This window comes from Drosophila ficusphila, unplaced genomic scaffold, assembly GCF_018152265.1.
Source record: "Drosophila ficusphila isolate 14025-0441.05 unplaced genomic scaffold, ASM1815226v1 contig_414, whole genome shotgun sequence".
Classification (NCBI taxonomy): domain Eukaryota; kingdom Metazoa; phylum Arthropoda; class Insecta; order Diptera; family Drosophilidae; genus Drosophila; species Drosophila ficusphila.
In genome coordinates, this window is record NW_025064328.1 from 10046871 (window position 1) to 10059141 (window position 12271).

The following is a 12271-nucleotide window of genomic DNA, read 5'->3' on the forward strand; positions in this document are numbered from 1 at the left end:
TCTGAGCAATCTCGGTGCTTTATTAATCTACTGACGGTTTGTATAATGGGGAGCAGCTGGGGAAAAAAGCAGGCTGCATCAAAGGCCCGTGAAACTGGGGTTTGGGAACAGGGGACTATGGATGGGGACCGATTCGATGGGCGGTAAAGATCCATGCGAGGGCACGTTCGCACACAACAGGAGCGGATTGCGATACTTTCAAGACTTGGGCCTCTTATGTGGGGCCATGGAAATAAGCCTCATCACCAATGCAGAGAGGATGCGTAACAACTCCTTCAGAGCTGCAGTTTCGAATATAGAGTTCACCTTTAAACCACACAAAAGATTAAATATTATGATCGATTTGATTTTTTTCAATAAAATGAAGCATAATTTTCGAGCAATCTGGATTTGAATTTATGTTCTCAGAACTCAAAATATTTTCATCGAATTTTGATGTTATCGTTCCATAAAAACTTCGTTTTAAATTGAAGCTCAAAATCCCATTGAAGAAATTAAGAATAGAAACGGTTCTGTGTCTTGGCTGCAGGGTTGAACAAGTTACCCTGCAGTTCCTTAAACCGCCCCTGGACAGGGACTGCCATCCTTTAACTCGGACAAACATATTTGCCGTGCGTGTCAAAAACTGAGCGATGCGCATTTGCTGACCCCACGATACCCTTTCTTCATGGGATTCGTTCGCGCCGCTCTAATTACAAAGAGTATGGAGTCAGGCCTATCGACTATCATGTTCCCTAATACTCAAGTGTTGCTCTGGAAGATTTAAATACTTTGAAGGGTTAATTTGTTTAATCTTTTCAAATCTCATGTTGGGAATACCCTATTGATTAAAATGCATCTTTATGAGATTTTTAAAACTTAACTATGTTATATTTCAAAATGATACATTTAATGATACAAAAATATTTTTTTACCTTTAAATAACTTTCCTTATTAAATAGCTCAAGTCTTAGGAAGTCTTTAAAACAATCTCCGTAAGGTTTTTAATATCTAACTTTTTCCATCATGAACAGTATTAACAGATTGCATATACCCCTAGATTACAGGGTATACTCAATCTTTTTACCCTGCGGAGCTGTCACTGGACATTCGCTTTTTCACCCGTTCTCATAACGACAAAACTTTGAGTGGCAGCCCCACAAGAGGGGGCGTGACCAAGGAGGGGAAAAGCTGCGTTATGTGTTTGCCTCCGAGCCGACAGAGAAAAAAAAACACGGAATCGGAAAACAAAACAAGCTAAATGGAAAAATCCGGGCTCGAGTTTGCCGAGGAACAACATCGTTGGTCCTGCGTGTCCCCCTCCACTTGAAATGGGAAAATGGGAAATCAGAAGTGCGAGGAGCGAGGAGCGGAAGTGCCCCACGCGGATATAGCAACAGGTGTACTCAGTGGGCTTTCCCCATCTTCCATTCCATCGGATTAAGTTTTGTAATTAGCCGAGTCTGATTGAATTGGAAATCATGTTTGGGAATTAATGAGCAATTAGTTGACGCATTATGAGTGTCTGTCTACCCGATTTGTGGTCGGCTGCATTGATAAGATCCCCGGACTTAGATGGGGTTTGTGTAGGTACACGTATATGTGCATATATTTTACACTCTGCAACATAATTCAAGAAATCGTGAAGAAGTAAAAGCATTTTCTAAAAAAAACTTTTGAAGACAAAAACAACTTTGCTGAAATAGTAATAAAACTATTTATGAGGATATTTGTTGGATTAGGTTACATACATAAATCAATCTTTTAATTTTAAAATTTAAATAAAGAATGTTTCAGATACTTAATCTGTTAGAAACAAGACAAATCGTATTGGGTGCACCTTTATTGAATTGTCAGTTATATATACGCACTTGTCCTAAAGTTTAGAATTTCCTTGAGCGTTAGTGTGGTTGATGAATGGGGGGATTGCTCTCGCTTGGATTGCAAAGGCCCATTTGGCAGGCATAAATCAGAATTCCTGATTGAGTTTATCGCAGCGTTTTGCTATTTTAATCTATTTAGCATTTAATTGGCAGCCAGAGGACCTGAGAGCGACATGAAATATGCAAAACGTTTTTAAATCATTTAAAAGGCTTTATTATTTATGAATGCTGATGATTTGTGGCACTATGCCCGCGCCGGAAATCGATACCACCGGGCACTAAACCAATTAAACCCGGGTAAACATATCAAACGGCCTCAGCCGGCAATGATCGAAAAGTTAGATTACAAATATAATGTTTTTATCCTGCGGTTTCAACAGTGCATTTTTTACGCGCGATTTTCAACTCAATCGGTTTAATTGTTTATGCAGTCCGCGTTTGCCTGGAATGTTAAACAAATTGCGGTATTGCGGGCATATTGCAATTTTATCTGCTCAGCATTATGTGCACGCCGTGCAGATGATGTGTTTTTTTTACCGCTTTTAATTAAAATGATGTATAAACTTACATATACGGCCGAGCCGCAGAACTGCAAACCACAAAATAAATAGATTTCCGCTCTCAAACGAGCGGAAAGCCCGCAACTGCGATTATGTTTGCGAGAGCTCACTGGACTGTTATTACAGCTTCCAGTTATCGCAGTGTATTTTCCATTTGATTAAACGTAAATATTGTAGCAAAAACAACGGGCAAGAACTACTAGCTGCCAGACTTCCAACTGCCAATTGGTTGGGAAAGTTCATCAAATTGACAGCGAACTTCAATACCAGAGCGAAATCGTTTTCAGTTGCTCGTTCGCTCGTTCGTTTGTTAGTTATATGCTGCCGCTGCATTAATTAAAATTTTACACCCGGCTGCACGGCGAGCAACAATAACCACTGAAATAATTCAGCTTGATAGACAGCCAAGCCGGCAATTAAACATTCGGTGCACCCAAGATCGAATCTAAAGTTGTGTCTGCCACAACAGCAAACGGCAAAACAGCAGAACAGTACAACAGCAACTTATCGCCAGCGACACCAGACGGTTGCAGCTGCAGCTTTTGGCCATGTGGCTGGATAACTTGTGGGCGGGGCCAAGTGATGACAGCTGTGGAATCCGAAAAGAAGCCACGACAATAGCATTAAAAATGTATGCAATACATGCGTTTTATTTGATCAGCTAAATAATAAATGACTTCATTTAAAGCAAGCAAATATTGTTTTTTAATTTATATTTATTCTTATTTGTCAATAATAAAGGCAAATACTTTTTTAATTAAATTTAATGTTCACAGAGAGCAATTTAGGGTTTTAACCAATTTAACATACAATAATATTTATCTAACAATTACATTTACTATTTATTGCATTTAATGATGTTAGCTCTTTCTTTATTTTTTGCAAAAACTCCACAAAATTTTGATGCTAAGAATGGGTTTAAAATATTTTTATTATTACCTATATATAATATATTATTTACGTTACCTAGATTTATACTTGAATAATTTTAAACGCTTTATTTAGGCAAACTTCATTGAACCAAAATACATTTTTTAAGAACAGTTTTTGCATAGAGACTTAATTCCCTCTTAAAGTTATGATCTGGCTAGAAAAGAGACAAATTCCCAGATCTTGCGTTTTGGCTATTGATAAAATAAAATGGCAAGAGCAGTTTACAACTTTCGACCGTTTACAACTAACAAAGGGTCACAAATCAAGTTGGTCGGAGGGTTGGCTCGTGACTAACCGGAAGTCGCCATGTGCAAGAATTCCGCCACCCAGCAGCCTCACCCCCTGAACTCCGTTCCACAGCCACCCCACCCACACCAAACTCCCCCACCATTTCATTTTCCAACTTGGGCCGCCTGCAGTGTTGCGATTTAATTAAAGCGCCATTAAGTCAGCAATTAACAACAACAGCAGCGGCAACAATGGCAACCAAAGCAAAGGTACAACAACGTCAACAAAGGGCAAACAACTTTGACGCCCTGGCTTCAGCTTCAGCTCCGGCTTCGGCTTTGGCTTTTCCTTTTCCTATTCTTTTTCCTATTTTCCCGCTTCCGTTTCCGCTCTTCCCGCTTTCATTATGTTTGCCTTCGCTTTGTTGCTGTTGGCGCATTAAATTCTTTTTGCCGTGTTATCGCTTAGAGAATTCATTAGCGATTGCAGGGGGACATCCATTGGGCCTCCCCACGTGGTCCTCGCCAGAAACCATTTTGCATATCGCGGAAAAGCAGAAACACAGGACACAGGATAAAGGACCCACACTCATTGGCCAAAGTCGCAACCCTTTGGTTTCGCCGACAAACTGCATCTCACAACGCATGGAATTACTCCACTTTATTCTGAATTTTTAATGTAAGGGAAAATTCCAGGAATTTCCAGTCCTGGGGCAAATATATTTTTAGTATTATTTCCACTTCCATTAAGGAAGTAATGAAGGGAATCCGCAAAGGTTTATGGACCCAAGTAATCAGCCTTTTAAATACTGAAAAATTCAGTAATAAAGGTTAAAGCTTTTTATTTAAATGAACTAAATGTTGAAACACTTTTCACTTTTGCTGAGAATTTAAAATTTAATAGTTAAATCAGTAATTGGCAAAATTACTAGAAACATTAAAAATAAAGCAAATCCACATTTGATTTGCGAATTATTTATCAATGCATGTATTGTGATAACTTAAATTGATTTTAGGTATTCATGTTATGGGTAATTGGAGTACATTTAATTACCGAAAAAAATACTCTCACCAATCATTTCAGAATCAGCTGAATTAATATTCGAATGATATGCAGTACAGTGAATACAATTATTAATATATTTTCAACATAAAAATATACAATTACCATAGTGTACAAACCTGTATTACTTTCCGTTTTACTATTTTAAATAAAAATAAAATACTTGTATACGCAAAGTTGTTGATATAAAAACCATAACAAGTACACAAAAACTAACTTTCAAATGAAACTAAATTGTAATTTTAATAAAAACGGAAAGTTGTGGTGTTTTGGCAACTTCAAGCATACTTGAGTAGATGAAGCCAAACAAACAAACGCATTGGTTAAACCAAATTTCATGAAAAGCACTCGAATATGAAAAATTCCTTGAATTCGAAATAATGCAAGTAGGAGTCAGCCCCATTGTGTGGATTATAATTCCGCCTTTCCATTGTTTAGCATAGCAACTAAACTCAAATTTCGGATTGCAGAAGGGGTAATAAAGGGGATTGTGCGGGGTTTCTACGGCTTTCTACACAAAAAGCACATTAAAAACATGAAAAAATAAAATAAACCAGCCGCTGCTGCCGTTGCTCCTGCTGCTGCCATATTCCACTTTTTTATTTTTCTAATATTTGACTTTGTTCTTTCGTTCCGACGAGAAAGTTTTATTAGGGGTACGTGTCAGGGTTGCCATGTGTGCGGATGTCGAGGGGATGTTTAGGGTTAGACTGGGGTTTCCACCGGGGGTACGACGAATGAACTGAAACTGTCAAAAGTGCACATTCCGCTCTTGACATTTTGCCAAAGCGCAGCTTGAACTCTTGCCCTGCGGGGGGAAAGGGATTCAGGGGGGTTCAAGGGGTCCTCATAGCTGATGGGGAAAAGTGGGAAAGTGTCGTGCCAGCGATTGGCATTGAAAGCGCAAATGAAAGGGAAGTCCTCGTTTGAATGGCAGTGGCAGCTTGCGATGGAATCCCAGACATATACCAATCCCAATCCCAATCCCAATCCCAGAGGGTGGAACCAGCCAGCGCCACAAAATACGGACGGCACGCGTTCGTCCGCCCCCCTCGGGGGTTGCACCACCCCCCTGCCCCTCCCACTTCCCCCTCTCCACGCCCGTGACAAGCAGTTAAAAAAGGCTAAACGAGAACGAGGCATAAACCCAGAAATTTGCTCTCAGTACGTTTATTGCTTTTAAATTTGCCAATTGTCGAATCTGGCGCTCGTAAGTGCATGTGTGTGCACTTGGAAAAATACATGTGTATCCATTCAAATTTAATTTAATTTAATTTTCATTTTAAAAAAGTAGGGCAACCTTTACCAATCCTACATTTTATTCGGCATGTTAAAATTAACATTTTAATCAATTGTTATAATTTGTTAACTTAAACACTCTTCAACTTCATTGGAAGTTGTTAAAAGTGTACATCTAGACGAAGAAGTGACTTTATCTATTTAATTTTATTAAAGCTTAATCTTAATTTTTAAAAGCTGCGTATAAAGGTATTTTTGAACTATGTTTTTACATTTTGATATTAAACCAAGTTTAAAGTTAATTGTTTTAAAGGCTACATTGCACATCTAGTTGTAAATAAGTTGTATTATTCCATGGCAAAAAAGGACATTTTTATATACATAACTAATTTTAAATTCTTTCAGTGTACCTGTCTTTCATGTTCGTTTGAGCCAGTCCGTGTGGGGGTCTACAACAAATTGCTTATCAAGCGAACGCATGTAGCAGTCAAACTGAAAAGGGGCCGCCAAAGGCGACGGCAAAGGCAAAAGCAGCCCTTAATTTGGCCAATTTAAAAATGGAAATCGACTCCCCCGAGAATCGGCGATGTGTCAATAAAATGTGATTAACAAGTTGCTGCACAAAATGCCGGCACAGACTGCAATCGGATAATGGCGATGCCAGTGGAAATGCGAAAGTAATGCTCCCCCGACATTCCCTCAGGCATTATTCGATGTTTTGTCTCCCTGGGTTTTCACTGTGGCAACTTTTTTGTATTGCAGATATAGTAATAAGAGGGGGAGGGGAAGGGGAGGAGGGGTACTGTCCTGGGAGCGTGGCGAATTATCCCTTTCATAAGTGACAAATACGTCCACCCTTATCAGCCACGGCTGCTGCAAGTAATGAGGTTTTATTCCAAAGCAACCGACTGCTGGCCGTGGTAATTCGCAATAAATATGCAGCCAGGACCAGACCATCAGCACAATCTCACTGACAGGATAAGGATACCAGCCACCCCCTCTGATCCTGGCCGAAAGTGTAAACGCTGTCGGGCGAATTGTAAGTTCCACAAACGCATTCCGCTGGAGATTAATCATCACCCAGTCCGCAATGCCACAAGCATGAATCCAATAATCCCTGGACTTAATTAAAGTTGAGGCAAGCTCCATTTCAAACAAGTTAATGATAGCTTGCAGCTTAGGTTGGACTATAATGGGGATGCTTTAAATAATACTCTGCTGCTCAGTCATTTGAAATACTATACTTGTCATCTGGGATGTTTATCATCTTTTAACTTATTTATTCTACACTAAAATTCCTCATGGAACGTAGTCTTGTTTGTAAAGCCTTTTCAATTGTTTCTGGTTTAAGTGAACATTCCTCTGTTCTAGTGATTTACATTTTAATTACTTAGCCATGATTTAATTACTTATAACTACAGATTTTGTTGGCCAAACAAATACAAAAAGCTTTGACATTTTCGGAAAGCTTGTCTAATTACCATTTGGCATAGATAATAATGGTGGGTTATGTATTATTTAAGACATTTCTTTTTTAAAAGACAACTGTAAATATATTAAACGGTCTGTTTAAATCACCATGAAATTAAAGTGGTATAGATTTGCTGACTAATAAGGTTCAATGATTGAGATATCTTAACTTTGTTTGCAATGGAAAACTTTTGATAAGAAGTACTTAATTTACCTCTTCAACTCAAGTGTTTCCAACTAAAATGTGGTAACTTTTAGCAGAAATCTGGCAATATGATTTTCTTCCGATATTCTTTTATATTTATTCCATTTAATGATAAGCGAACCAAATCTTTTCCTGGAAGGTTGGCAAGAAATTTACGGAACTGCCTTGTTTTGCACGACGACTGGCGTGAGTCAGGTAATCTTATCGGTGGGCCCCTTGATTGCATGGGGGATTCTTATTCTTATACTTTGATTTCATTTTGCACTATTTGGCTTTTTCGCCAGACTCTCGCCCCCTTGGCCACTTCATGAGCCCGATAAGCCCGCCCTGTAACAGAAGTTAATTAAAAGCGAAACGCTTTTGTAAACATTGTCTTACTCATTCGCCGCGAAGCGGTATAAAAAGCGGCGCATTTCGCACAGCTGACATTAAACGATCGAAAAGCGTTCAAAGCACCAAAGCAAAATGCGTGTTCTCCTCATCCTCTCCGTTGTCCTGGCCGTGATCCTCGGCTGCCACGCCTACAGTGCCACCTGGGGCCGCAGGAACTCCAACGACTACCTGCTGTCCCGCACCACCGAAGCCCGCAATCCGATCAAGAACAACTACTGGAACGTGAACGTGAACTACCCCACTGGCTACTACAACATCTCGATTGTGTACGTCTACGACAACTTCAAGAACAACTCCGGAGCAAGTCCCAGTTTGTACTCCGGTGGTCCAGGATATCGATTTGCCACCGTGAACCTCCGTGGTCAGGTCAACCGCGGCATCAACTCCACCGTCGAGATCTGGGGACGCTAAGCAAGAAAGGAAATAACGAATCTACTCTAAACAAATAAAACACTTTGCAATTTAATATACATAACGTGTTGGTTATCTTTATTTTAATCGAAGTTGGTCAGCCCACGGCTTTAATAGACCCAAAACAAACAGGTGTGGTTACTCAATCAAAAATACAATCTGTTTATAAGTTTTGCAAATAATGTTTAAGCAATATCAGCTGAAGCTTAAGCATTTATTTCCTAAAATTGGCTTGCTCTTTTGATAATTAAAAATTGTTTTGGTTAACTGTTGAAAGTTTAACTCTATTTAAAAACAAGTGTTCGTCAATTGTATGTTTTGGGGCAAGATTTGATTCTAAAATAAAATGCTTTTAAATATTATCAGGGCCGGAGAAACAGTTTTGAGTGGGGTGATGACCTCACAAATTTTCAATATTAATTAATATTAATGTTAATTTAATGTTAAAATAATGTTAATTTAATATAATGTAAATGTAATGTTAACTAAATGTTAATTAAATTAATATGGCCACGTCAGCGACAATGATAATTAATTATTTTTTTCGTTTTCTCGCACCTATAATTCCCAAGTGGTTCTGGCTGATACGTAGTGGGATACCCCTTGATTTTGGCCAATTTCTCAGTTCTCCGGGATGACCGGCAGTTTCTCTAAGAAACTTTTTCCGGTCTCTGGAAGTGTGTGTGTGTGCGTGTGTGTTAGTGACGTGGTTCCAGAGTGGGAGAGAGTATCTGGCCAACTCCTCCTACTGGAGTCCACTCCCGGATGCAGTGCATCATGGGTCGACTCCTCCTACTGGAGTCCACTCCCGGATGCAGTGCACCATGGGTCGACTCCTCCTACTGGAATCCACTCCCGGATGCAGTGCATCTTGGGTCGACTCCACCTACTGGAGTCCACTCCCGGATGCAGTGCACCATGGGTCGACTCCTCCTAGGATGCACTGCATCATGACCTGACTTGGCATGAACTTAAAGGTGCCCGATCCCTTCCTACATGTAGTGGACTCCAGGATGCAGGGCTTCCAAACCTGAAAAGGTGAGTTGCAGTTTTTTTTAATTATGTGATGACGTGGCTTTTGTTAAAAAAATGCAGTTAATTAATTAAATTTTTTTTATATTTTTTTTTCAGGTTTTTGGTTGTGTATTTGGCTGATTGCAGAAAATAATTGGTGACACCATCCAACTTGTAACTTGAAGTTCGACATCAGGATGCACTGCACCAAAGTTATTACGCAATAAGTACATCCTTTAGACAATAAATAATTAAGTTATATATTTTAAAAAATCATAAATATTTTGACAAAGAAACTAAAAGAAACAGATAAAGATCTGAAAGTTTTCAAGAACATTAAAGAAATTTGAAAGGTAAATTTTATCAAATATTGAACTTGAAGTACATGAAAATCAAACACAATTAATAATTGTAAACAAGTAGCGACATATAATATAAATATATGTAGTATATATATAGTAATAGTTGTAAGAATGCGGTTACCGGAAATATATAGTATGCTGACACCACATAAATGGACTGGACAACAGGCTGCAGGATCAATTATGAATGGCGTGATCTTCTATTGAACTCCACTCCAGGATGCAGTGCATCACCTCATTGGGGTATGTATTTTTTAAACAACCGATTTGTATAAAATAATTTAACTAATATTTTGGAATGCTTCTTTTCATTACAGGTGATGACTATACCTTTCTACTTGGAGTGTACTTCAAGATGCAGTGAATCAATAACCCAAAGAGGTAAATACCTTTTTTACTAATACCTTTTTTACTAACAAATTTATTCTAACTATTATTATTTGTTACAAATTATTTATTATTATTTTTTTTCTTATTTAATTTCAGGGTAAAGTGTAAAGTGTACATGTTGCGGATAAAGTGGTTGCAGTGGTTATCTTATTGAACTCCACTCCAGGATGCAGTGCATCACCTCATTGGGGTATGTATTTTTTAAACAACCGATTTGTATAAAATAATTTAACTAATATTTTGGAATGCTTCTTTTCATTACAGTGATGACTATTCCGTTCTGCTTGGAGTGAACTTCAAGATGCAGTGAATAAAAAACCCAAAGAGGTAAATACCTTTTTTACTAACAAAATAATTCTAACTATTATTATTTGTAACAAATTATGTATTATTATTTTTTTTTCTTATTTAATTTCAGGGTAAAGTGTTAAGTGTTAATGTTGCGAATAAAGTGGTTGCGGTGATTATCTTACTTCAAGAAGACGAAAGATTGCAGTGCAGATCAAGGAGCTAACTGAGTAAGTACCAATCTGAAAAGATTTATTTATGATAATCTCATAATTATTTAAGTAGTTTTTACATTAAGTTGGAAAATGCTTAACTTGGGAAGTATTTGGGAGAGTTACTATCTATCTATTTAAATAGAAACTGATTTAATTGGGCCGTGGTAAAGGCGGGATTTCTCTTCGTTTTTCTTCGATATACTCTATATGCAGGGCCGGAGAAACAGTTTTGAATCATACATTCAACTGATAATAATGGATGTAAATAAATTTTTTTCTACAAGTCAAGCATTTTGGGGTGTTGAATTCCACACCCGCTAAGATTTGGCGTGTGGAGTGCTCAACACCCGGTATACACCTTCCGCCGGCCCTGAATATTATGTTTTCTTAAATTTGGACTAATCCTTAAACACACAAATTTAATTTGTTGAAATGTTTTTAATTTGTTCTTTCTCTGCAGGGGTGCAAAAACAAATTAATGCTGACTAATACTGGTTTCTTTTACAATACCAACAGCCGGTTTCATTTGCTAATTTCCTGTTTTTTCATAATCAGAAATCAAACAGTTTTTGTTCCCTAAAAAAATGTAAACAAATAATCATTTAAAATAAATAAAAGCTAACTGTGCTTTCTACAGTGATAACCAAACAATTAGTGGTGTTTTCAAGCATAAAGTTTATCTTATCAATTACTGTATATAATTCTCATGTACAGCTAACTGAGAATCGCATAAAGTGTATCATAAAATATTATCCAAAGTATCGCTTTTATTTTTGCTTTGTCAATAGGAATAGCATATTGATGTGTCTATCTCTGGCCGACTTTGCATAATCGTGTATTAGCCTTTGGTCAATCCCCATAACTCCCAGACAAGTTTCGAATTTCCTCGACTGTTTGGGGCTTTTCCCCCAGTTACTTTCGGCACAAAGGATGAAAGTCGCCTGCCCGAGGAAAAGGGGAAACTTTTCCTTTTTGCCAGCCAGCGGCGTAGTCATCTAGCAAAGGAAAACATTCAATATTTAATAAATATCAGTGAGGGTGTATGTGTGTGTGTGTGTTTCCTGCAGTTGGAAATTAGGACTGGGGAAAGGACTACTGCCCACAAATCCTGTGAGGCCCAGACAGACTGTTAAAAGGGCTAGAGGGCTAAACCAGGAAAAAAAATTTGGAAAAGAAAAGAAAATAAAGGAACCGAGGGGAGACAGACTTATTGGCCTTGGCTCATTTGATTCCGGGGGATGGTGTAAAATTTGTATTTCAAATTGCCAAAAGCAGCCCCAAAAATCCAGTGTGGGACTGATATGTTGAGCTGCACGGTCAAAAGGATGTGTCGGAGTCCCTTTTTTTTCTCTCCTCAGCTATTTCCCCAGTTTATGTATCGAATTTAAATTTCAATTTTAAACGTCTTGAGGCTACGGATTCGGATAGCATCCCAATTCCTAGCCCCGCCTGCTATCCGGCCGGTAAATATTTACACAGGGCGCACAAATGTTTGAAAAGTTGTCAACGAAAATGTTTCACTTAGTTAATATGCAAAGCGCGGCCGCTCGGCTGCGATGCAAAGCCCCGGATCCGGATATGTTTACGGATACGGCCACGGCTACGGATACAGACGGAGGTTCTGATTCCCCCTCCCCCT

General features: G+C 38.5%; 1 protein-coding gene and 1 long non-coding RNA gene across 2 annotated transcripts; both read left to right on the forward strand.

The window, feature by feature from the left end:
• The first annotated feature begins 7982 nt into the window (after positions 1 to 7982).
• On the forward strand, positions 7983 to 8418 carry LOC108096557. Its single transcript, XM_017198246.2, has one exon. The coding sequence runs from the start codon at positions 8025 to 8027 to the stop codon at positions 8361 to 8363; it is 339 nt and encodes a 112-aa protein (XP_017053735.1). The 5' UTR covers positions 7983 to 8024; the 3' UTR covers positions 8364 to 8418.
• A 1528-nt stretch (positions 8419 to 9946) lies between these two features.
• On the forward strand, positions 9947 to 10570 carry LOC108096598. Its single transcript, XR_001771714.1, has 3 exons — positions 9947 to 9982; positions 10394 to 10456; positions 10548 to 10570. It is a non-coding gene; the product is annotated as an uncharacterized LOC108096598 (long non-coding RNA).
• Positions 10571 to 12271: the final 1701 nt, after the last annotated feature.